Source organism: Chrysoperla carnea, chromosome 3 (assembly GCF_905475395.1).
Source record: "Chrysoperla carnea chromosome 3, inChrCarn1.1, whole genome shotgun sequence".
Taxonomy (NCBI): domain Eukaryota; kingdom Metazoa; phylum Arthropoda; class Insecta; order Neuroptera; family Chrysopidae; genus Chrysoperla; species Chrysoperla carnea.
Window position 1 is genome coordinate 73,894,417 of NC_058339.1, and position 27,351 is coordinate 73,921,767.

General features: G+C 31.2%; 1 protein-coding gene across 1 annotated transcript in view; it reads left to right on the forward strand.

Moving 5' to 3' along the window:
• The window catches only part of LOC123295199 (Down syndrome cell adhesion molecule-like protein Dscam2), a 193,479-nt gene extending 168,911 nt beyond the window's left edge, over window positions 1-24,568 (forward strand). Inside the window, 16 exon segments of the mRNA XM_044876449.1 lie at window positions 8,507-8,651; window positions 13,730-13,881; window positions 14,059-14,331; window positions 16,142-16,426; window positions 17,212-17,331; window positions 17,519-17,692; window positions 17,754-18,722; window positions 19,243-19,551; window positions 19,616-19,912; window positions 19,972-20,673; window positions 20,733-20,876; window positions 20,937-21,257; window positions 21,353-21,522; window positions 21,587-21,722; window positions 21,822-21,912; window positions 24,290-24,568. Coding sequence (XP_044732384.1) covers window positions 8,507-8,651; window positions 13,730-13,881; window positions 14,059-14,331; window positions 16,142-16,426; window positions 17,212-17,331; window positions 17,519-17,692; window positions 17,754-18,722; window positions 19,243-19,551; window positions 19,616-19,912; window positions 19,972-20,673; window positions 20,733-20,876; window positions 20,937-21,257; window positions 21,353-21,522; window positions 21,587-21,722; window positions 21,822-21,912; window positions 24,290-24,539 — 4,538 coding nt within the window. The 3' untranslated portion in view covers window positions 24,540-24,568.
• Window positions 24,569-27,351: the final 2,783 nt, after the last annotated feature.

Consider the following 27,351-nt stretch of genomic DNA (forward strand, 5'->3'; position numbering starts at 1 on the left):
CCAAGGCCCACCAAGCTAAGTTAAAACAATTTTATATATATCAAAGTTAATTTAATATAAAATTTAATAATGTTTTACTAACAAATTTATGTTATACTGTGTCATTTGATATTGAGAGTTGAGTGAGAATATTTCTTATGATTATTTAATTTAGGTTATACAGAGTGAGGCATTAGGTTAAACAGCACGAGATATGTTGATTTTGTCATATTTATTTATTAAAACAGCACACTAAAACTAGTTTGTTTTTAAGACACCAGATTTCATGGCCAAAGTGGTTTGTTATCAATACCACCAAGAAGACATATTAATTACTCATTAATTGACAAACAAAATTACAGTTTTTTGGTAACACTTTTGTTTTGGTATCGAAACTGCGGAAGCCTAAATGGCTCACAACCCATTTATGAGAAAGTGGCGCTACACTAGCTCATTTTTTAAATATGTGCTACTCACAAGTATAAAACCAACTTTTAAAAAGCCACTAGTTCACTTTCAACATTCAGGCTTCCGTACGAAACACCTTAATAGAAAGTAAACATATTCGCAATGACATTAAAACGAAAAAACCAAGTGTCTCAGGATGTACGAGCTGGGCAGATTTAAGGTTGAAATTATTTTTATCTTATTTTCAATTTTGATGATGAATTTTATTTTAATTTCATGAATACACACGAAAAATAAGAATAAAATTTTTCGATATCTTGCTAGGTTTTCGAAATATCGATATTTTTTTTTTTATTAACCTGTAAGTATTTTTGAATTGAAATTAATTTCATAATATTTCAAATTATTTATTAAATAATCCAAAATAATACCTATTTAATTCTTACTTAATACTTAACTAAATAAAATTTAATTTCTAAATTATATACGAAAATTTTAGAACAGTAACTACATAAATTCATTGTAGAAATTATTAAAATTTATAATAATATTTCGTTGAAGATTTTAAGTATAATTATCCAACACATTTGCATATTATATAAATGTGTGTTTGTGTGTTAAAATTATGAAATATATTTATTATAATAATTCATAATAATAATTAAAAATAATAAGTCGAATAATTGTTTATTATATTAAGGGTGAAATTTTATTTTTTTATCACTTTCAAATTTGATTTTTGGTCTAAACTATGTTCCTTTGAATCGATCGGGTATCGATTTTGTGTAACTATGTTCCTTGTCGCACTAATCTGAATTATTTGCGGGCTAGGAGGACCAAAGAAATAATAAACAAAAAAACGGCACTTATGTTGGTAATAATAATAATTGATTCTGATCTTTGGTAGGTTCTGGTTATTGATCATAGATAGCGTTTTGTATAAAAAATTTAAAAATATGTTCATAAAATTGATATCTTTATATTTTTATGAAAATATTTGATAAGAAAATTTATAAAAATAATATAAGTAATACATTTTGAAATAAAAGATTAAAAATCACCTTTGCATAATATTTTAATATATAAATATTTTATGATGAATATAGAAATATAAGAAAATTATATATTTAAATATCAAATGAAAATAGAAAATGCATTCATTTCATTTCAGATTCTATTTCAATAAGTATAAGGTGAAAATGCATCATTTGTATGTAATTTTATAACGTTTGTTTTATAAATCCATAGTCCAGCAGCTAAACTAAATAAAAATCAGTTATACTAACCCGTCAGCATTCGTGTTTTGAGCATTTTTCTCCTCAATTTAGAATAAAAATAACTTTTAGTTTTCACATAATTTTGTTTGAAATATGAAGTTTTCATATTTTTTCAACCTAACTACTTTTTTTTTTTAATTTTTTTTTCTTTCCAATTCTTCAGAAATTGTGAGAATTTCTCCCATCAAGAGATATTTACATAAAAGTTTTTATCAATATTCCTCAACCTTTAAGCTTAAAAATCATACCAAAATGAAGAACTGTGCACAAAAATGAAAAATTTTTTTTTGTAAAACTTTGATAGTGAATTCCTCTGAAATCATACAGAGAACCGATAGGAATTTTTCTCAAAAGACGTATAAAAGGATGATTAATTGGTAAATAAAATTTCAAAATTTTTGGATCATTTTTATTTTTTCATTCTTCGAAATACCTCCAGCTGGTAAAATGAATAATTTTAAAAAACTATAATGGGATTTGTTTTTACATCGTTTTTAAAATGGCATACTTGTCTTCTCCATTCCCGTAATTTATGCAAATGTTCATTGCAGTTCACTGAGCAATGATAGAAACTATACATATACAATTATTTACTGCTATACTATTATAATACTACTAGCTCGACCCGTAAGGAATTCCGCTCTAGTACCGTAACCCGTAGCTACCCTGTGTCTGTGGCTAAAAACAACAAACAACAAACAAATTTCGTAGAAAAATGCTGAAAAAAATTAAAAGTTCTCAAATTAATATTAGGAGAACATGTATCAAAATAGTAAATATAAGTCTAGAGTATTAGAAGAGCATCTGTAACAAGTGAAATTTACAAAACTTAAAAAACCTCCGGCAAATGCGATTTATTCCTTGTAAACCGTTTTTTTGGGAACTTTGCTATAAAATGTTCTCAATCGAGTCGTTTCGACCATTTAGGGGCTACGATGTCACTGAGAAACACACAGACGCACAGATAAACACTTTACACTTATAACACTCCTTCTTAAATCAATATCAAAGTGATGGTCAAGGACATCAGATGAGATGAAAAGGATACTTAGAGAGCTATCATTTCTTGGGACTAATTTTTGGAAATATTTTAAATGCAATTGAAATATTTGAGTTGGCTTTATTCTTTTGAATTATTGTTTTAAGTTACCTAATTACTTTACCACTTCACTTTTCGAAATGAATTGAACCAGGTTTATTTGACCATTCATTTCCATAGTAATTATTTATATGTCATTCCTTTTCCAAACTGAATCGATTTTGAAGATCATCGCCAATTTTTTAGGTTTTTTCTGGTACTTCCCGTCAAATTACCTTTCAAATGAAACCAAAAAAAATTAAAGTCAGTTCAACCGCTACGATGCCACAGACAGACAAACACACAGACACACACACATAGCGGTCACACTTATAACACCCCTTTTTAGTTCGGGTGTAAAAAACTAACATTTTTGCTACTAATTGCAACTGCAGTTGCACTTTGCAACTAATAAACTTATTATTTAAATTGATATTTTTTATTTTTTTATGATATTTTTTCGTTCAAATTATTTGTCTAGTGTGTTTTTTCTTAAGCGATACATTTTTAAACCGTGAGTATATTTTTCATCAAACCTCGACATAATAAACTTGCAAATGAGGGGTGAATCATGAAATTTGATAAAGGAATAAGGAAGATAAGGGTAGGGCAGAAAAAAACTTGCTATAGTAATATTAGATATAATATTAATGCTAGACAATACAGTATTGTATTAGACTTACTGGAAATGAATCATTATTTGTTCTTTCAATTATTATATTTTATATCATTTATTCAGTCATTATCAGAGTATACTTAATGCAACGATAGTGATACGATTATGTAGCGGTAATATAGTACTACGAAATATAAATAATGAATATGATGCTACGGATATTAAAATATGTTGAATTTGTTATCTTTACACAGAACGCATCAAATTTTTGTAGAACCAAACAGAATACACAATGTCTTAAAGTAGGCTTTCAGGCCTACATTTCTTCGAGTTTTGAAAATTTCGAATGATTTACTACAAACTTTTTTATGTTTTACGAAAATCTTTCACTAGTTCAAACTACCTACAAATTTATGAAAAACTCTATCTTTTATAGTTTGGGAGAAAAAGGACACCAAAGTTGGCCCTAATTTGCTCAATCATGGGAAAACAATGATAAATGCGAAAAAATGTTTCAAACAAAAATTGTTAATTTTTTTAAAGGAAAATTTTTTGGATGTAAACTTTTGTTCTATTTCTAACAGCTTACAAGGTTATACGGACTTAAGATCCAATTGACCTATATTGCTCATTTACGAATTTAAACTCACTTTTTATGCCCTGAGCACGTTATTAAAATTTCAGCATGATATCTCTTCGTTTTTTGAGTTATAGTCAAGACCGACGGACAGACGGACAATCATAAATGAACTACTCAGGTTATTTTGTGAACAACTATATAAAAATTTTGTTTGTAGCATCAATATTTCTAAGCGTTACAAACTAGGGACCAAAACTAGTATACCTTGATATCTATATCATATATAAAAATAAACGGTTCTTTTTCAGAAGGCTACTTTCTCTTTCAAAAAATTTAGTCCATTATCACTTCCATTCTATAAAATTACGCCAAACTTAATTTGCAATGCAGGAAAAAAGATTGTTGAAACAGTATTCTTTCTTTACTTCCAAGCGGCAATTTTGCTTATTCACGCCATTTTAGAAAAAGAAAGTTTCATTTATTTTGTCATGAAATAACGGATGTACTTTAACATAGAAACTGCCTCATATCTGTTTACGCTAAACACACATGTGGTGGCGGATTAGCCACCTTGCAAAAGTATGGGTCCCGCGCAAGGGAGGGCCCACATGGAAGTTTTTGGCCAAAGGACCACAAAAAAAAAACACGCTTGTTGAAAGAATTTGCTCCAGGCTCCACGCTAAATCCAGCATTGCTCATATCTTCATGAATAGCACGTTAGCATCCACAAAAATTAACATTTTGATGTGTACTTGTGTTATGAAAGTGTAATTAGTGGCAAATACTTAATTTAACTAAAAAAAAAAATCTTGTCTAACACCATTTAAAAAAAAAAATCAATAAATAACTTTGCAATTAAAAATATATTTACAACAAATTGTAGTTTATAAAATTGTAAAATATAAAATATTATGTAGTTCAGACATGTAAAAGTTTCTAAGAACTTTTTATAGTTGAAGAGTTAGTTGTTATACGAGTAAAATATAAGTTGAAATAAATATTTGTGAATAATAAATTATTTATAGTTGAAGCAATATGTACAAAATCAAATACAGAAAGTTTATAAAATGTGTTAAAGGAAATTTTCGTAGGTAGTAAACTTATCATGCAATTGAAACTATAAAGTCTATTTGGATTACGAAGTAATTCATGGCTACATTCAATTTTATAGACATTAAGTGTAATGTAGCCACTCTTTAAACGATCTTCGAATCATCTGGATACGCACCTTGTATGAAGAATACAAAGTGCGTACAAAGTGATTATTCCTAACTTCCAAACTAACTTTTTTAAGTTGCACTTGTTTTATCAGGGGAGAATTTACTCTATACCACGGATGGCGAACTGTTATGTATCCACGTGCTATTTTTTCTAAAGAAATGCTTAATGAAGCCATGAGTGCAGTCAAATAATTTTGACTTCATAATTATTGGGATTCGCAATGGATTCTTCTTTAACGACATTTCCGAAAAAAACCGCCGACATATTTTTCGGGTACGGAACCCTTAACTCGTACTTGAAACATATCTAAGAACACTCTCCATTAAATTATCTATTTTTCTAAAGCCCTTTCCAAGCTGAGCCGATTTTGAAGATCATCGCCAATTTTTTACTTTTTTCAGGTACTTAACTCTAAACTCGCACTGGAAACATAGCTAAGAATACTCTCCATTAAATTTTCTTTTCAAACGAAACAAAAAAAATCAAAATAGGTTCATCCGTTTAGGCGCTACGATACCACAGATAGACAGACACACACACATAGCGGTCAAACTTATAACACCCCCTTTTTTAGGCCGGGGGTTAAAAACAGCTAAACGTGCATATTTGGTGACGTGAATAATACGTCGAGACATAGCGATATAAAAAGAGCGCAGTTAAGTTAATTTTTTGTTAATATGTTAAATTCTCTCTTTTATTGTGCTTCTTGATAGAAGAATATCTATGATGCGCTGAATTATCTTATCTTTTTTTCGAAATCACCAAAATGACAATTTCTCCGTGTTAATAATACAAACTTTAATTAAGTTGATCTCACGTTAGAGTCGGTAAATCGCCTTTAACTTTTGATGGTAGGTATTATAATAAGTATAAAAAAAATTTACAATTTTCGAAAAATATGCCCATAGCAACTACCTTAAAGTCAATCAAACCTTCTGTACATGAGTAAAGTTTCTTAAGTTAAAAGTTTATTATTCTTGTTCAATAAGTTTCTAATAGTCCTAGTTTATTATTTGTTATAAACAATAATACTTTGACCACTAAACAATAACTAACTTTATGATATAGAAAATTCTAACTATTTAAAGTAAATATTATGTACCAGGCAAAGAAATATCGTTGAAAATTTAACTTTTTTTTTAACTGAAACTTCCTAAGTTTCAGTTATCTTTCTCTCTTATCGATTGAGGACTTGAGCTGACAATAACATAGTCCTGCAAAAGAAGTTCAAATTTGACACCCCCTACATATAATATATTTTTGAAACTATGTTCCTTACCGCGTGTTCAGTGGATGGGGACTAGGCAAAAAAAATTTATAGTTTATAGTTTATTATCTTCAAATATTATTAGCGAAAGGAACATAGTTCCTACTGGGTGTCTCACGACACGTCTAAACTATTAATTTAATTAAACGTCTAATAATATTAATTTATTTATCTTTTACTCGAAGAAAAAGTCTACTTGTTGAACATCGGACTTTTAATTGTACAATTATTAAATTTTTTTTAACCCAGCCCCGACGCAAAAACACAGGTGTTATAAGTTTGACCGCTATGTGTGTGAGTGTATGTCTGTCTGCCTGTATGCGACATCGTAGCTCTTTAACGGTTGAATCGATTATAATGTTTTTTTGTAAATTATACTTGCTAATAAAATACGATACATTTGAAAAAAGGTAAAACTGTTGAATGCACTAAAAATTTATTGGCAGACGGCTTTCTCGTGTGCAAACTTACAAATAACAATTTCTTTTTTTAATTAATATTGTTTGTAGGTACATTCAAATTTATTTTAAGGTATGTCCAGCATGATATTTGTTGCACTTCCTATGTTAAAGCTACGGTAAAATTGTTTTTTCAACAGTGTTTCACAAGATATTAGATTTAAGAACTTAATAGGGCATAAACCCCAAATCTTCAGACATTTTGACCATGGGGAAATTGCGAACTTGGCAGCTGTTTATCTCGCAATCTACAAGATCAAAAATTCTTCGACTTCGGAATCTCACATTTAACATTATTCTGAGCCGGTGAAAAAAAAATAGGCCAAATCTGTCGACAAGCGCATTCATGCTGGAAATACTTGAATCATTCATTTTATTCAAGTGAATGGCAGACTATAAAAAGGTTTTTCTCTTTGCTTGTCGATGTCCATATGTCCTCTATCATTGGCAGACAGTAACAAATTATAATTTTTTTTTCTATCACTAGCTGGCAGTCTATAATTTTAATGATGAACTCAGGAAAAGAGAATTAAATTATATATCTATGTATGAAAAAATAACAATTTATCCAACATTTTGTACTGAATATATAGTGTAAGTAAAAGTTAAAGTTGAAGCTTTTAATACTTTACTTACAATGAATGAAAAGCTATTTGATTGGAATCTTTATTTATGTTTTAAATACTTCTAAAACTAATTTACTCACAATTGTTTGATAGAGGAAATACAATAATGGATTTTATAAGTAAATCAATTAACAATATTGCTATTTTTTACTTGTTTTTATTTTTAAGAATAGTAATAAGAAGTAATTATTTCTACCCCGAGAAAATAAGTAAATTACTAGGCGATATGTTTAATTTTGAAGACAATGGATTTTTACGAATGGCTTATCTTTTTTATAATACTACGAAAATAATTCAAAAACAAACTTTTGTTGATAAAAGACGTTTCTGTGAATTCAACTGTAGAAATATCTTCGGGATATGCGCGATTTTGGTCGAAATCTCAGAAACAACACATAGAATTATCAAATGAACCCGATTTTTGTTTTAAGTGAAAAAATCATAGAACTCACATCAATGGTGTTTGTAATTGAATTCTCTTAAACGGTCGGACAGATTCTGATGAGTTTTTGGTGTATTTAAGTGAATGCGAGGAAGGTTAAGATTCAAAACTCGGCCCACTACAAAATGTTTTTGAGCGTTCCGCACCAAAAAATTAAAACCCACCAAATGAATGGTGGAAACGCATATAATTAATATATTGCATTACATCTTACTATTAAAATGTAATTATTTGCGCTCCCACCATATTTATCAAGAATTGTGAACAGCCATTTGAATAGTATTGAGGTATTATTTATTATTATACAGGTATTGTAAATAAGTACGCATTAGAGCTATTTGCGAGCAGCAACCTCCACTACCGAAGGCTGAATGCCATGTCAAACCTCAGTTATTCCAAAGTTTGAAGTTTTCACTTCCGTCGACAGTCCCCAAGGCTGATTATCTTTTAATTTGGGTAAAAAATACTCAAGAAAATAATTTTTCCAAAATCGTCCACCCTGAATCCACGCTTGTTATGCTAATATTTTATAAACAAATTAATTTTTTTTACAGATGCCCCACCTGTGTTGCTGTACAGTTTCATTGAACAAACATTACAACCTGGTCCAGCCGTCTCATTAAAATGTAGTGCAACTGGTAATCCTACGCCACAAATCTCATGGTCGTTAGATGGTTTTCCATTACCATTAAATGGAAGGTAAGCACAATAATCGCTTTTTATCATTTGTAATTAAATTTAAAACAAAATATAGTGCACATAATAAGCACTGAGTGAAAGCACTCAAACCTGTCCAAATTCCATCACCAAAACAACACTATCGCTTTAAAGCTATTATTGTAAAATGTAATTTTGGAATATTTTTACATTAGTCTAGTCAACAAATTCAAATTGATGAAATATAGAAATACTGGTCGTAAAAATACGCGTGATAGCTCGTTGGATTCGTAATGATAGAAAAATTAGAAAAATTACCAGAAGCGTTTTACGTCTAGAAAAATGTGCTACGTATTTCGTTTTTCGGCAATATTTTATAAAGTATTAATACTTAATAAATATATTCTTAAAGAGGACGAAATTTTCAATAAAAAACTTCCACTTCCGGAAGTCTATCGCCATTATTTATAATTTTAATTTAACGCTGAAAATTGGTATTTTTACGTCATTTTTGGATTGTTGTAATTTATTAAATATTAATTTAACAAGTCAAACAACCAATTGACTGAGTTAATTGTTGAAATACCATGTATAGACATTGTTGATTACTCTGTTACATTACACATTCATACATGTCACACATATATAACTGATATTTTTTACATTTAAATTATTCGTCTATCTCTAACGGTTTAAAAGATGGGTCCAAGACGGACCCAAGACCCAATTGACTTATGTTGCTCATTACAAACTCGACCTCACTTTTTACGTCCTGAGTACGCTGTAAAAATTTCAGATTGAAATTTTTTTTCGTTTTGGAGTTGACAGACGGAAATGGACTAATTAGTTGATTTTATGAGCACCTATACCAAAATTTTTTTGATACCATCAATATTTTTAAGCGTTACAAACTTGAGACTAAATATAGTATACCTTGATATGTATTACATATATACATGGTATACAAATTCGAAAAAATTATAGTGTATTCTAAACACTTTGAAGAATTAATTACCATTGGAAATTTATCACAAAGTTAATTTTTCAACAAATTAGAAAATAAAGACCTATTTTCAGCCTTAAATCAAAATTATAAATAATTCAGATAAAGTTCTGGAAGTGGAGATCTTTTATTGATAATTTCCTCCTCTTTAAAAATCTTTTTTTTTTTAAATTTCTTAAATATTAATATTTTATGAAATATTGTCGAAAAACGAAATTCGTCTTTTTTTTCATCTTTAATTGTTTATAACTTTTGCAATTTTTTGAAAAACGCTTCTCGCACATTTTTCTCGACATCATTCCGAATCAAACGAGCTATCACACGCATTTTTACGAGAAGTATTTCTGTTTCACCAATTTGAACTTGTTGACTAGACTAATATTTTTACATTATTTTCGTTATGTTTTAAATTTTCGTTTGTAAGATGTTTCAGAAATCTACTAGAAATGGTCATGACGATTTTCAAAAAAAGTTGATTAAGAATTTGATTATACGTAATCATCTGAAAACATTTCCAATGGATTCAAATATAACTTCAATAAGAAAATAGTTTATGAAAGTCACGATCAAATTTCTCATTGAACACTAAGTTCGGAAATTCCTTAGCTATTATAAATTATTAATCGATGGTCCAAGTTCAAAAATAGACAATAGTAGAATTTCCGCACTTAGCCTTTGAGATATTTAATCGCCATCTTATAAACCATTGTTATTTTCGAATTCGAAAGTTTTCTCCTCTACCATGTCAGGGCAAAATTTCACTAATTTACTACTCAGTAGGTACAAGATATTTAAACAATTAACTGTTAATTAAATAATAATAATATTTACTTCTGAAGGATGTATGAGCATGACAACATGTTTGATTTAAAGGCTCAAAAATTATTTATACTTACACTTTTGCTCCATGTGGTTAAACTTTCAATTTTAGTATCCATGCAAATTTTTGGGAAAAAAATCATTGTAAATCGATATAAAATACATTGCTCTTATGGAGAAACCTCAAAAACGACATCTTTTAAAATTTTTGAATAATTTTGGCTTAGAATAAATAAAAACAAATTTTCAAAAAACTTTTGAATAAAAAGTAAATATATTAGCAAAATCAAATGTTTCCATCCATACAAGGAATGTACGAGCAGGGTAGATTTAGGGTTCGAATTTTTTTTTCTTATTTTCAAATTTGATTATGAATTTTATTATAACTTCATGAATGTAGACGAAAAATAAGAATAAAACTTTTCGATATCTGCCTTGGTTTTGAAAATATCGAAAACCGAATAATTGAAGAAAATTTTCAATTTTCAATATTTTGAAAATTACACCAGATATCAAAAAATTTTATTCTTACTTTTCGCCTTATATCATCAAGTTATAACCTAATTCACTATCAAAATTAAAAATATATATTTTTTTTCTATTTGTTTACCAGAAATTACTTGATCATAAACGCTCACAAAATTTAAAAAGAAGGGTTGAAATATGTGAAATATAAAGTCAGCAATTTATTACGTTCCATTTAAATGAATTGTATATTTTTTCTACAGTAACACATTTTAACAAAAGCAAATTGATTCTTTTGTAAAAAAATTCTCTCACAATACCACTATTCCACGCCTCTCAAATCCAGCTTGCTGTAAAGAAAACTTCATGTGCAACAAAATGATGATTTTATGTGCATTCAGCAACCAAGAGTAACAATCAAGCAATGATAGTCCAGAATCTAACTCAACAAATGGGTAGTACCTTCTTTGAATTGAAGGTCACTCATGAATATTGTTGGACTTAGGTACTGCAAACAAACCTAACGCGATTATATTTATTATACCATGTATATGAAATATACCAAAGTATACCAAGTTTAGCGTGAGCAAAATGCTTATAACGCGAGTGCTGACGTGTTAATAAACCGTGCTGGAATTAAAATATTAATATTAATATTAATCATTATTTGTCTTTTTTATTTCACATTAGCGTTGAATATCGAACAAACTTTAAAATGCGTCAGGAATTAGATCTTCGTAGAACTCGTAGAACGCTAATAAAAAACTATCGTTAATTTTCGAAGTAAATATGATTTTTTTAACTAATTCCAACAAATAATCTCTTATCATCGAGTCACATACCGTCGTATTGCTCGGAATCTTACCTCTTTTTTCAAGCTAGATATCGGTCTATGAACATTTGAAATATTCCAGCTTTTGTGCAATATATATGCGTCTGTCAGTCTGCCGACGATTCATCCTCATGCTTCATAGAATGTAATCGAACATGAATATATATTGACGTTCTAACTCTTACAACTAAAGCCGGATCGGACTTTACAACGGACAGGACAGACGGATACAAATGGACCATAATATATAGTTGAAGTTTGAATTTTATTCAATATTAACATACATATATACAGTGTGTCGCATTTAAGATGAAGACACCTTCACACTTTCGTCATTTATAGGAATATCGATTTCAAAATTTACGCAGCAATATAGGGGGGGGGGCAAATTCTTAAAATTTTGGCTAGCACCAGAGATGGCTAGAAATAGGTTAAGGTTCAGGCTTCAGTTAAATATTTTAAAAAATGTGACCCATCCTTCAGTATGATCCGTCTGTATATTTTCAAATCGATATTCCTATAAAGGACGAAAGTGTGAGGGTGTCTTCATCTTAAATGCGACACACTGTAGGTATTGGGTGATCTCTTGGGCCACCTTTAATATAGAAAAAGATTGCCTGCGTTATTAAAATTGCCCGTAACTATTTTGACTATGACAAAGGCTTCACTTTGGTGTAAATATACAATCTTTTTTAAGTGGACATGCTTAAAACGCAAAAGATAAATTAATCTTGTTTTTCAAGCTCAATGAAAAGCTCACTCTACTTCATAACTGGTACACGATAGATGAACACATTAAATTAGAAAGTAGTTGTTGATTAAAAAAGTTACATTTTTGGTTCGAAACATTTTTCCGCAAACAGTACAGTTTAGGCAAAAACGAACTGACAAGTTCTACCCAAAATAGTTTTTCGTAACAAAATTGTTATTTCATATAATTAAAACTGGTTTGTTTTTCTATCAAGACTATTTTGTTCAAATTGAATGAACAAACGTACAAAAACTAAGATTTTTCTATCAATTACTTGCTAAACCATTCAAAACAAAAAAAATTATTCAAACAACTTTGTAATTTAAAACGTTCATGTAATGTTTGTCAGTTATGAATCAGAGTGAAGTTTAAATTGAATCTGGAAATTTAGATCGATTAAATTTATTTATCGAGTTTCAAACGTATGTCAACTTAAAAAACTACCCTGTATGAACTTTTAAAATAAAAAATTATTAAAATTGGTCACCGGTAATGACATGAATATTCTGAGATGCGACTATTAATTGCTAGTTGTAATAGAGTCATCTGTTTGATCATACTCTCGAAATATTCTTCAAAATTCACTCTAGCAGCATCAAAATTTCATGTAGTGGGCATCAAACTTTGATAATTGATCATAAAATTTTCGTTGCGGGAAATATAACACCGAACACTTGCTGTGATCGATTTAATGATGTACGAGCACCAAGGCAATTTTAAATAAAAAGCTTGATTTTTTTTATATAAGGAAGTTTAAATGAATTCTGAAAATTTAAGGGGGGGGGGATTTTCCCGATAGTTTAAATAAATAATTTGTTAAAAAGAAGGCATATTTAGCATTAGTTTTATGGTAAAACGGTAGATGGATGATATAATTATTTAACCAAGGCAGATATCGAAAAATTGTATTCTTATTTTTCGTCTACATTCATGAAGCTATAACAAAATTCATCATCAATTTGAAAATAAGGTACAAATAATTTAAACCTTATATCTGAAACTTACTTGGTGCTTGTATTACCTTAATTTAACCCAAAATAACTAAGCATGTCTGATTGGGCAAGCAAAAGATATGACAAACTATTTTAGATCACTCAATATTTAAAAATAAATACTATGTTGTCATATAGTTGTAACCTGAAAACCTACTCAACAGATTTAAAACGCATTGTTTTATTTAAATTAATAAAAAAAAAGAGCCTGAAATAAAAGTTTTACTTTGTTCCTTTTTTTTTCGTCTCATTCTATAGATTTATGATTGGGCAATATGTAACTGTTCACGGTGATGTCATAAGTCACGTGAATATTAGTCATGTTATGGTCGAAGACGGTGGTGAATATTCGTGCACAGCAGAAAATCGAGCTGGAAAAACTAGTCATGCAGCTAGATTAAATATATATGGTCAGTAATAATATCATAGTATACTGATCGGCAAAGAAATTGGCAAACGATTTTTATTAGTAAATTTAGCCACCATTTTGTAACAATTATGAAATTCTCTACCTCATTTTCTTTGCCGGCCAGTATCTAATCATATTTTTTTCAACCAGAAACATTTACCGTTTTTGTTCTGAACAGGAATGCCATATATTCGTTTAATTCCAAAAGTAACAGCCGTGGCGGGTGAAACCCTTTCTTTAAAATGTCCTGTAGCTGGATATCCAATTGAAGAAATTCGCTGGGAACGGTCTGGTCGTGAATTACCTGATGATTTGCGCCAAAAAGTTTTACCGGATGGAACATTACAAGTGAATCCAGTCCAAAAGAAAGCCGATTCTGGTGTATACACATGTTGGGCGCGTAACAAGCAAGGTCATAGTGCACGTCGAAGCGGAGAAGTTGCGGTGATTGGTATGCGTTTGTCCTTTTATTTATAAAAAAAATACCTAATGCAGATGCAGAGTTATTCTGCGCGTTCTGGATACCACCGGCCGCCATGATCAACGGAGATTATAATTTTTCTTGCTCTATTAGCCATCATCATATGGTGAAACCCAATTAATCCTTTTTTTATCCAATATACACCCCAATATTGAGTTTTTTTGTTTTATGTATCAAACCCACAAATTTTCTTCCATCTTCCAGGCTTTTTTTGAAATTGATTTCAATATGTTTGTTTATATTCTGTGAAACATATGTGTAATGTTAAAAAGACCTTAAATTTATCTACAAAGTGAGACATTTAAATTTGAACCGATTTTGATTATTAAATCTAAAATTTTTGTGGAAAAGAAGTTTTAAGTACCTAATTTTTTCAATATTATAATTTGTGAAAAGTTTCAAAATCATTCAATTTAAATGTGTCACTGTGTAGAAACCTAATCCATTTTTTTACCCAGAAACTTACCCTAATAATATTTTGACATCAATGATGAAATGTTCTCAACGCTTTTTGGTTTCATTTATGTATGTTTTTTTGTGTTTTTTAATTTGAATACAGAGAGCTTGAAAGTGCAACTGTTTCGAGAATGAAACACATATAAACAAAAAGGGCTGGAAATACCAAAGGGTTGTCACTGGCAAAATCTGTTTAGTTGCCACTTAGGGAACGACTGTTTGACGACTCCCATAATCATTCAAGTGAAAATGATCCTCGGAAGATAGTGTTAATCCAAAGCCTACACAGTCAGAGTTTTGATTCAAGAGCTAAATCAATTCGATTCATAATCAAATCGTTGCAATTTATGCTTTGTAATGCCAATACGAATCTGTTGACTTAAAAAATTGAAAACCATGTCGATGTTTCTGGAAGTTCGTTCTGTTCTCGGACGATACTGAACAACGCCTAGTGAGTTTGTTTCCACTACCATTGAATATTGGATCCCAGTATTTCGTAAATCGTAACTCCCAAATAGATAGCGATCTCGAAAGAGCGATCGATTATTTTAAAAACATCCCCGCACATAATAAGGACAGATCTTGCCCGGAAAACCCCCTCATTTATCCAACACTATTTGTTTGTGCGATTTGTATGTCACTCTCGAAATAGTTGAGACGTTTTAAGCTCCCGGTATTTTAATGTTTTTCTTAGAATTTTATTTTTGTTTTTCAATATTTCACAGGCAGCCAAATTTATAATTTATCGCCTTTTCTATAAATTTTTTTTTTTTTTTTTTTTGTATTTTAATCAACAATTGTTCAGTTTTGATGGGTTTTTTATTTTATTTATTTTTATTTTTTTGAGTTAAATTTTATTTTATTTAGTTTGGAAGAGCTCCCTGCACACTCGCTATTAGTTATAATGCACAGTCCTGCATTCCAGGTACCACCATGTGATTAAATGTGTACTTGCAGTTCCCCCAAAGCTTAGTCCTTTCTACGCGGAAGACACACTACATGTGGGTGACCGTGCTAGTCTGACATGTTCGGTGACAAAAGGAGATTTACCATTGACCATCTCTTGGCGTAAGGACGGTCGGGTCGTGGAACCACTGCAGACCCTAACAGTGAATCAAGTGGATCAATATACTAGTATACTTTTGATTGAGAGTTTATCTCCAGATCACAATGGCAACTACACATGTTTGGTGCGGAACATGGCGGCCGAGGTGTCTCATACACAGCAACTATTGGTGAATGGTAATCAGGCGCGTGAACGGACGCGCCTTATATTTATTTATCTATCTCTCATGTCGGTTTCTTCTTCTCTCTACTCTTCCAGTTCCTCCTTCTATTGAGCCCTTTTCCTTCCAAGACGGGTTATCCGAGGGTATGCGAACACGCACCGTATGTGGTGTAAGTCGGGGTGATCCCCCACTGGTAGTATCATGGCTCAAGGACGCACGACCATTGCCCGCGAGCCTAGGTGCGAACGTGTCAGCCCTTGACCCTTATTCCAGCCTCCTCAGCATTTCTAGCCTCGGTGCGCAGCACTCTGGAGATTACACATGTGTGGCGTCCAATCCTGCTGCAGAAGTTAGGTACACAGCGAAGCTCCAGGTGAAAGGTAACGCCCTATAGCCCTATGTTTAATCCTTTCGTATCCACACACAATATAAAAAATCCTTAATTGCCGCCGCAGTTCACATCACCTTTCCTATTGCTTTGGCACAATATATATTGGGAATGCATACATAATATATATTATAAATAAACATCGATGACTTACTAACTGGGTCCCAGGCTTGATCACAAGGTACTGTTGCACCTTTTCTGTTGTCTCTCTCTCTCTTCTTTCTTTTCTGTTTATTTCTTTCTCTCTTTGCATGCACTTCCTTTAATTTTTATGTAGCAAATTTGAATTCTATATTTGTAGTTAGTAAATAAATATTTAGTAAAATTTAATTATTTAGCAGACTAATAGGGTCGTCACCTGCCATTTGAGTTGAGTATATTTTTTGAAATTCGCAGTAATTTTATGGGTGTTTTTTGAATATTTTTTGTCCCTCACGAGTATTGAGCTTTACTGCAGCAAATAACCAAGTAATTTACAAAGTAGTAAACACCTTCTATCAAAACCACACTGTAACCAAAGGCTGTAATAGACGTTACTTGTACTTTATTGTCAATGTATTTTTAACCACACAAAGTCCTTTTGACTCAAATAATTTTTTGCAATAATTCAATGTATCACAATTTCACATATTATTTTGTTGTCTGTCTAAAAATAGTACTTAAATCAAAATCACAAGTCAATTTTAAATTTGATAAATCACTATTTGCAAAAAAAATGAAATAATCAAATATTTGCTTGTTTGAATTTCGTTACTCAATTTTATCTTATTTATATAGTGCCACCAAGATGGATTGTAGAACCCACTGATGTCAGTGTTGAACGCAACAGGCATGTAGCGCTTCACTGTCAAGCACAAGGAGTTCCTACTCCAACGGTTGTTTGGAAAAAAGCTACAGGTAAAATTTTTATCAAAAACAATAATTTAGTAGAAAAAGTTTTGAATAAAGCAATATTTAAATGTGGATTTTCCATACATGTTGGACCAATTATATCCTTGAGTCATAAGCTTTTTCTTCGTTTCTAATTCACCTTTCTAATTCACACATTTTACGAATGTTTACTAACATACTTGTGAATTAGCAGGTAGCAAGTCTGGTGAATACGAAGAAGTCAGAGAAAGAATGTATACAAAATTATTAGGAAACGGAACGTTAGTTTTACAAAATGTAAAAGAAGATCGGGAGGGTTTTTATTTGTGCCAAGCAAACAATGGAATTGGGACGGGAATTGGAAAAGTAATTCAGCTGCGAGTTAATTGTAAGTTGTTTAATAAGTAACAAGTCAGTCAAGTTTATAATTGACGTTTCTTGCATTTTAGCCTCGCCGTATTTTTCGGCCCCGTCCCGTTTAGTAACTGTCAAAAAAGGTGATACAGCCACTTTACAGTGTGACGTAAATGGTGATAAACCAATAACTGTTGTATGGCTACGTGGTGGGAAAATTGAAATGAATCCATCTACAAATTATCGTGTCTCAGCCAAACAAGATGTCACACCAGAAGGTGTTATTGCTGAGTTACAAATTGCTAGTGTGGAAGCTGCCGATAGTGGAGCATATTTTTGCCAAGCTAATAATATGTATGGACGAGATCAACAACTTGTACAATTACTTGTCCAAGAGCCACCGCTAAGTCCACAAAATTTGGAAACAGCTATGGTCAGTAGTCGATCAGTAAACATTAAATGGCAACATAAATCAACTGACTCAAATGAAGTCCTCAAATTTATAATCCAGTATCGTGAAGGCGAAAGTAAGTTTTAAAAAACTCCGAATTTATGCATTTTATCTTTATTTTCAATTTTTTTTTCAGGAGCTTGGCAACAAATTGAACTAAAAGACCCTCCCCTACAGTTTGCTGCTTTAATTGAAGATTTAAAACCTGCAACAAAGTATGTATTTCGTGTAATCGCTGAAGGTCCTGCTGGTAAAAGTGTTCCTAGTCCTGAATTAATCGTAACAACTGAACCACAGCGTCCAGCTGGCCCACCATTAAACTTGTCAGTACGACCAGTTTCATCCACAGAACTTTTGGTTACATGGGTTCCTCCATTACCGGAATTACGGAATGGAGATATTCAAGGCTATAATATTGGTTTTCGTCCATCAAATCAAGCAAGTGCTAATTACAATTTTACTTCGGTGACTGGAGATGGGGAAGATGGAGGAGGGGAACTACTTTTAGGTGGTCTAGCAAAATATACAAGATATACGGTTGTGGCACAGGCGTTTAATCAAGTTGGACCCGGTCCGTTATCTGAGCCCGCTACATCACAAACAATGGAAGATGGTAAGAAAGTTTCTCAAAATTATTAAATAACAAATTTATAGAAACCCCCCGACACTAAATCAGATCTGATCGATTCCTTTGGGGCAACGTAGCTCCTAAATGAATTATATTTAGGAGCTAATTACATTTATATTTTGAAAGATTATTGGTTAGTTTGATCTTAGCTATGTTTCAGGAAAAGCTGTTCATTCTTTAAAAGATCGCCTGTTTTCTAGTTTTTATCGGATATGAAACTCAAACTCGCAACTGAAACATAACTAAGAACACTCTCGTTTCTAAATACCTTTCAAACAAACAAAAAATGCATACCTTCATCCTTTTAGGAGCAACGATGCTACAAACAGACACACAGACACGTTCAAATTATAACATCCCTCTTTTTATCCGAGGGTTAAAGTAATAATGGCTTGTGTTTACTCGATGGGCATAAAAGCAGAACAATTTTTAGGAAATTGATTTTTGGGAAACGATAGGGTTTGAGAATATCAATTATATTAATATTTTATTTCCCATCTTTCAGTTCCTAGTATGCCGCCAGAAGATGTACGCTGTGCTGCATTAACATCGCAATCTTTGCAAGTAAGTTGGCAGCCCCCACCTCCAGCGCATTGTAATGGATTGTTACAAGGCTATAAACTAAATTATGAACCGGTAATTGATGACTCCTGGAAAGGAAATGATGAAATGGAGACACGAAAAACCACGGCACTAACAACTGTAATCACAGGATTACGAAAGTTTACAAATTACAGTATTCAAGTTTTGGCATTTACAAGAATTGGCGACGGAGTTATGACACCAATAAATTTTTGTCAAACCGAAGAAGACGGTAAGTATTGTTTTAGTCTATTAAAGGTGCAAGCAAAATTATTTTAAACATGTTTTATTTATAGTCCCTGGTCCGCCAGAAGACGTTAAAGTTGTTGTCAGTTCACCTAGTTCCTTATACATATCATGGCTACCTCCAAAAGAAACTAATGGCGTAATTATTAAATACAATTTGTATACAAGAAGCATGGGCGGTCGAGAAGAATTGAATCATAGTAAAAAAAATTTACAAGCTCAGCAAACATTTTATGAAGTGAAACAACTTCAACAACATGTGGATTATCAATTTTGGATAACTGCATCCACTCGAATTGGAGAAGGTCAAACTTCTCGAGTTGTTTCGCAGATGACCAGTACTAGAGGTAAGTAAGTTTTTTTACCGATATTAATGCATTTGACCTTGGATTTTATTTTTTTGCAGTACCAGCACGAATAACATCATTTGGAGGAACAGTTGTTCGTCCATGGCGTGGATCAGTTGCTTTACAATGTTTAGCGGTTGGCCAACCTAGGCGTGAGTGGCTTCGCGGTGATATCGTCCTTAAACCTGGCGCCAATCACAATATACAACTGTTAGATACTGGAGAATTAATTTTATCCAGTTTACAACCTGCAGATTCTGGAAACTACACATGCCATGTTGATAACGGCCAAGGTCAAGACCGATTAGTATATAATCTAGTTGTTCAAGTCCCTCCAGGGGCACCCATTTTGTATGTAACCAGCGCAACAAGTAGTAGTATTTTACTTCATTGGAAAGCTGGTTCGACAGGAGGTGCTCCACTAAAAGGGTTTACATTAAACTATCGTAAAACTCATGGAAACCTAGACGAGTTACATTTATCACGACATGCTGCCAGTCATGAATTAAAAGGCCTACTTTGTGGCACCACTTATCACTTATACTTAACTGCGCACAATAAAATTGGAAGTTCGCCAGCTAGCCCTACACTGTCCGTACGCACACAAGGTCAATCACCAGGAATTCCAGCTCATGCTGCCTTTTTATCACCGAATTCTACCTCAGTGGTATTACGACTACATGTATGGCCTGATAACGGATGTCCTTTACTATATTTTGTAGTTCAATATAAAAAAACTAACGACTTACATTGGAATTTAGGTAGGTTTTACCTAATTTTTTTGCTCAGTTTACCATACTAAAACCACATTTATTTACAGTTTCTAACTCACTCAAACCACAACGGCGGTATACAATACCTGGACTAGCTCCGGCCACGGAGTATAAGGTAAAAGTTGAGGCTCATAATATTGCTGGATCCAACGTCGAGGAATACACTTTTATGACCTTAACAAGAGAAGGAGGTAAGTTTTATTTTAAAAGTTATTGGAACTACTGATACTTAAAATCTCAAAATATTTTAGATGCTCCGCCTCCAGATTTAATGAAACGTGGAAGTGAAACCCCTCCATTTTATACAGATATTAGGATTGTTATACCAATTTTAGCAGCAATCCTTGCACTATTAGCATCTTTAGTAACAGCGATCCTCTGTTGGAAAAATCGTAAATATGTTTGTTACATAACTTGTAATTGCTATGATTTGAAAAATCTTGTATTTTTTTTAGGACAAACACAACCTCCAAAAGAAACTTTGGACAATCAACAAAATGCAGAAGCACAAAGAGAACGATACTATGCTACAATCCATAAAGTGGCACTACAAGCTGGGGAAAAAATACCAGGTAATTTGAAAAAATTCTATTTCAAAGGTATGAGTATGAATGAGAATTTTTTACGTAAAAAGAACTCTTTCTGCTGATTTCCAATATTTTTGCAGAAACTTCGGAGGATATTTCTCCATATGCAACCTTTCAACTGTCAGAACCAAGTACACTTCCAAATAATACAATGTTGCATAGTTTTATGTATCACGAGCACGCAATGACCGAAGGATGTGCTTCACCACCCCCACCTAATGCACAACGAGCTTCACCTTATTATAATATTGTAAGCAAAAATATAAATTATTGTATTTTTCTCAAAATTTAACGTTCTCTTGCAACTGTTTTAGCAAAGTACAACAAAAAGTCACACCAGAAGAAGACGAAAAGCCGATATGGATAGCGATGAGAGTGAATCAGATCCCGATCAACTTACATCCAGTAGAACAGAATCATCCAATCAATTAGATGCAAAATTGAAACACAGTAAGTGTTCGAAACTCCAATTGCCGTTAGAATGAATATGTAATCATTTTAGGCAAACAGTTTTGCTGAAATAAGTTGTTTAAGTTCCTTCGGTTTCAGATTTCATCTATCATGGCGCACAGTCTAGCACATCATCTGACATATCACCGATGTCAGAACAAAAATCTCTTCCACGAAGGGGGAAATCCAGGTCGTACATTCTAAATCCAATTACAAAATATTGTGTCCGTTTATTTTTGAAAAAGAATGATTTTAATTCGTTTCATTTAGGATTTAATTCATATAACTCTTATGATTTTTGTTTTGATTTCGATTCAAAATTAGCCTTTGATATTCTTAGCCAAATTTAAAAGCCGTATCGGTTGCAACACTACGTTTACATACAAATGGCAGAGACATTTACACAATAAAAAGTGCAAACAATTGAAAATATTTTTGCATAAAACATAATATAGATGTCACTGCTAATTGTTTATACATGCGGTGCTGCTCTCTGAGGATATTATTTTTAACTAAGAATGTAAAAGAGCCTAATTAATTCATTTCTGCATGTTCGTTCGACGTCTAATTTCTCGTTTAGCTATGAAACAAAATGTTTTTATTTTTTCGTTTTCTGTATTTTAAAATAGTTCTATATCGTTGCGTTCGTTTCGTTATTCGATAAGTGTGTATCGATAAATTAGCTTGCAATAATGTTTAATATATATTTGATAATCGTTTAATTCGTTTGAAATTTCAATGTCGTTTAACGTTTTTTGATTCGAAATCAGTCGATATGCCTGCAGTTTTTTAATTGATAGTTTTGTAAAAGTGGGGTAAAGTTTGTACGAAATAGACTCTTAGAAAATCCCTATTCACTAGGCATTAGAATTAATTTTGTATCTTTCGGAAAAATATATTTCGATCACCAAATAGTCATTTGTTTATGGTTTGAATACAAAAACAAAAAACGACAGTCTACATTTATTTGATAGGAGACTTTCAATCCGATATAACCGATATAAAAAATTTAGAAATCTGATTCAAAATTATGTTTTTGGAAAAATTTCTTTGCGATATTTTGGTAGTCAAATCAGCGTAAAGTCTCGACAAGTATTGTTTTTATAGAAAAATATTCGCATTCTGGAGATAAAATAATTAGAAAAAACGATGGTTTCCACTTTTAAGGGATGCCAAACTAAACAGTGGACAATAAATGCAAATTTAACGACATCCATTTATGTCGAAACTCTTTAAAACGTGTGATAATTTATTCTGTAATTTACTATTTAGACTATTTAGTAATCGAAATATCTGTATTCGGGAAACAATGAAAAGACTTTCCATCTAAAGTTTCTTTAGTATTAAATTCCCAATATTATCTAAGAAATTGGCGTTGCGTCATCAGATTTCGTAGAAAGAAAAATCAAGCTTCCACGCCACACGTCACATAAATTTATATAATCCCTACAAAAACCAACTTATAGACAACTGTGTGGTAATATTTATTCATGTTTACTTTGAAAAATAACGATTTAACGATTTTTTTTACGTAAATTGAATCGCGACGCCATTTATACTATCGATAAAAGATGCAAAACAGAAACAAAACTGATAAATGGCGTCGGATTTTTACATGTATCAGGACGAGACAGGCTTGTAAGCAAAAATCTATGCATAAAAAATTCTCAGCACTTTTTCGAATTATTTTTAAATTTAAGCTAAATAATTAACCCATTTCAATTCTATATTGAAATAAAATTTGCCAAGAGTTTGGGTACAAATTTTTAATCGTTATATTTCGAAATAAACGCGGATCAAGTGTACAGAACAATTTCCAAGATCATTTGTAGATCAAGCCCAAATAACCTTGAAACTAAAATTTCAGGTCATAGTCACAGACACAGGCGAATGTTCTCTATTGCCCATGACAAATTTGGCCTAAAGGATTTTTTAAATAAAAATAGTTTTTTATGAACATCAACTTTCTAATTTAAAATGTCATTCTATCCCTTACCTTTTAGGCTATAAATTGTCTATTAAAATAATACGGAGAACTAGGTCCAATCTGATGTCCGAACATGATGTCCCCCATCAAACTCTGCAGCTTTTGTTGAAGATATTTTTTTATTGATTAATTATAAAACGAGGTATTAGCCATAATAGATTAAAATGATCCACTCTGACTATAAATGTTTTTTGGAGGGATTCTTACGATTGATGTGAGTGACGTCTTGGTCAATGAGCCCGGACCCATTTTTCGGGCTAAAAACTGACCTAAGAGATTTGATTATTTTTCACAAACCAAATTTTCTTTCATTATTGCCTGGCGAATTGGGGATTAGTTACTAAATAATTGTCATGCTATTGATGTTTGAAAGTCTATTCGTAACATCATTTTGGGATTTTCGGTGAATGTACTTACTTCAAAATTTCTAGTATTCTCTATGATGGACTAAATAATTGTTTTTGTACGAATTCAATAAAAATTTTAATTTTGAAATGACTAACAAATCGACATACATCCACAAATGGGCGAAGGAATACTTTTTAATCTACAATATGAAATGAAACTTTTGAACTTACAGTAGATGGCTTGTACCAAGCAGAGCTAGAACGTTGCTACCACCATTATCAGTGGCAGAAACAACATTTGGAGGTCGGCCACCACCACCGGCATCTGTACCAGAAAGTGGTACACCCGATCGACCGGAGTTGAGTGAAGCAGAGTGTGATATTGACACACTAAAAAAATTAAAATTAGGTTTAAGATCATCATTATGGTCCCGTCCTGGAGGCTCCCAACAACATCCGTCAGATTACTCAATTGCTGTATAAAAAAAAGGAAAACACATAAACAAACAAAGCTCAATAAACTCATAGAAAACAATTGTGAAATAAAAACGGTAAAACCGAAAAAAACGTTGATATGTGATGAAATTTTAGGCCCTGGAGGCCCACAAATTATATATAAATATTTGAATTAATTAAATTAATTAAATTGTATATAAGGTGTCCAAAAAAAAAAAAAAAATATGAAGGAATGCGAGTGGACTTTTCCTGTTTTTTGTATGTGAAGTCTTTGAGATTTCAACTTTAGTGTATTTTTTGGTCTGTTGCGAGATATAAAAAGAAATCTAATTTTTAAGTATGGTCATTAAGAGTGCCTTTAGGAAATGTGACGTTTTGGCAGTGACGGATTATCTGTAAGACAAACTAAGCACGCATCTAGGGGGCGCGAGATTGCAAAAGAGCTCGAGCGTGGAATTTTTTAAACTGAAAAGCTTGTTATTATATAAGTACTAATAAAAATTTATAAAATATGGCCGCTAGAGGGGTGCCGATGAGATGCATGCCTAGAGTGCTCTTGACATTTAATACGCCTCTGCGTTTTTGTGATTTAAAAAATGCGTGGAGGGAATTTTTATTAAAACGCATTTAAAAAATATATATATTAACCAATCAAATTGGTTCTGGAAAACTAGATCATTCTAGGAATTTAAAGCGATCCGTGGTTTTATTCACAGCAGCTTCGTGAAAGGAGATTTGAATAAACAGTTTTTGCTAACTAGAGACTGCAGAGATTTGAAATTCATGTTTCCAAACGTTGTTCTATACACATTTTTGGCTGGCGTGAAAAAATTAGAAAGAAAAGCGGTTTTCCAAATAAGAATGGTTAAAGTTACACTTGAATTTCAAGCACTGCGATTATACCTATCTTTTCTTCTTTCGATTTGAAAGTTGGATATGTTATAGGTATTCATATTCTACTTGCCCTGGGTACTTAAAAGCCTGTTAATTTTCATATTTTTCATTGTTAAAATCCAGGTACAGTGGAATAAGAAAGAGTACCTGGATGTAAACAATGAAAATTGGGAAAATTAACAGGATTTTCGAAAAATGAACCCAGAGTAGGTAGAATATAATGCCTATAACATATCCAAATTTCAAATAAATTGAGTAACCATTCTTATCTGGAAAACCGCTTTTCTTTATATTCTTTTTTTCACCAATGAATATTTAAGAGGATTGTTTAAAAAATTATCGTTTCACGCCATTCAAAAATGAGTTTGGAACAGTCTTAAGACAATTATTTTACAATAAATCTTTTGGATTCATTAAAAAAAATCTGTTTAACCAGAGTAAGAAAATTTTAGCCTTCATTTCAAGTTGATTAGGTTCACTATAAATGACACTTAGACGCTCATAAAAAGCCGAAACATAAGGGTCCTCTGCTGAAGGTATTCAAAATTAAAAAAATTCGATGTAATTTAAAACAATCATCTTGATTTACGCTTCTGTGAAAATAGAATCATTACTTTCGTAGAATGATCTAATAAAATTGATACAAAAAAAAAAAAAAAAAACACCAAAAAATCAAAGGCGAGAATTTTAAATTCCAAAAAAAATTCTCAAAAATATTATTATAACAAAATTCTTTAGTAAAATTATCAAGTTATTAATTATATTAATTCGTAAAAAAAATTTTATTAAAAATAAATTATTTAATAAAATTGTTAAATTACTTCTAACAATTTTAAAACATTGTTAAATTGTTCTTGCTAAAATAAATTTAAATATAACATATTTGAATTTTGTTTAAAAAAAAAATTTTAACAAAAGTTGTAAATAAATAAAAAAAATTTATGGTACCTAACCAAAAAATTATTATAAATTTTATACTATTTTTCATAACAACTTTTAAAAAAAATTAAAAATAGGTACAAAAAATTTAATATTTAAAGAAAATTGATTTACAGGGGGATGAAAAAAATAATTATTTAAAAATACACTAAAGTTAAAACTTGTTTTTGTTTAAAAATAAAAAATACAAATCTTTCTGGAAGATTTAAAAATGACCAAAAAAAAAAAAGTTATATAAAAAGGCGACACTCTTTTTAATTTTGTAATTTTTAAAGAAATCTGAATTTATTAAAAACACTGCCAATAGGATATTTATTTGGGCAGATTTTCGATACACAAAAAAAAAAAATAATAATTATATCAAAATCTGTCCTAACAAACTTTTTGGAAACACACAGATAATGCAACCAAAAAAAATTTATACTCTGGAATTTTCTATCAAAATTTTTTAATACAACAAAATAATTTTATTTTGAAAAAAATTGCATTATCAATTATTTTATTTTCAAAAAACAACGGCATTGTTTACTAATTTTTACTAAAAACACAGGTCTTGAGCTAGGTTAACTATTTCACAGCTATTTTAGAACGACTAAAAATTTAAACATTACGTTCTATCAAATATAGCGCAAAATCATTCAATTTATAACTTCCCTAAACAAAAAAACAAAAAAAACAAAAAAACAAAAACAAAACAAAAAAATGAGCAAATAGAAGAAAAGTGGAACGAAGCCAACCAATTTGGCCAAAGGGCTTCGAGGTCTTAGGTAAATTTACGAATGTAGATTTGCAACAGCTGTTCACGATTTCTCGTGAATGAACTGTGTTAATGATTGCTCCAATCTTTGCGTAATAACAAGTCAAGATGTGCTGAAAATAATGACAAAAGTGTCGCGCAAAATTGGAACGTTTGGGGAGAAGAAAAAAATAAAAATTGAAATTTTTCTGTTAATATTGAGTAACTGAAATTTTTTACCAGTAGTACAATAATTTATACTCTGGTAAT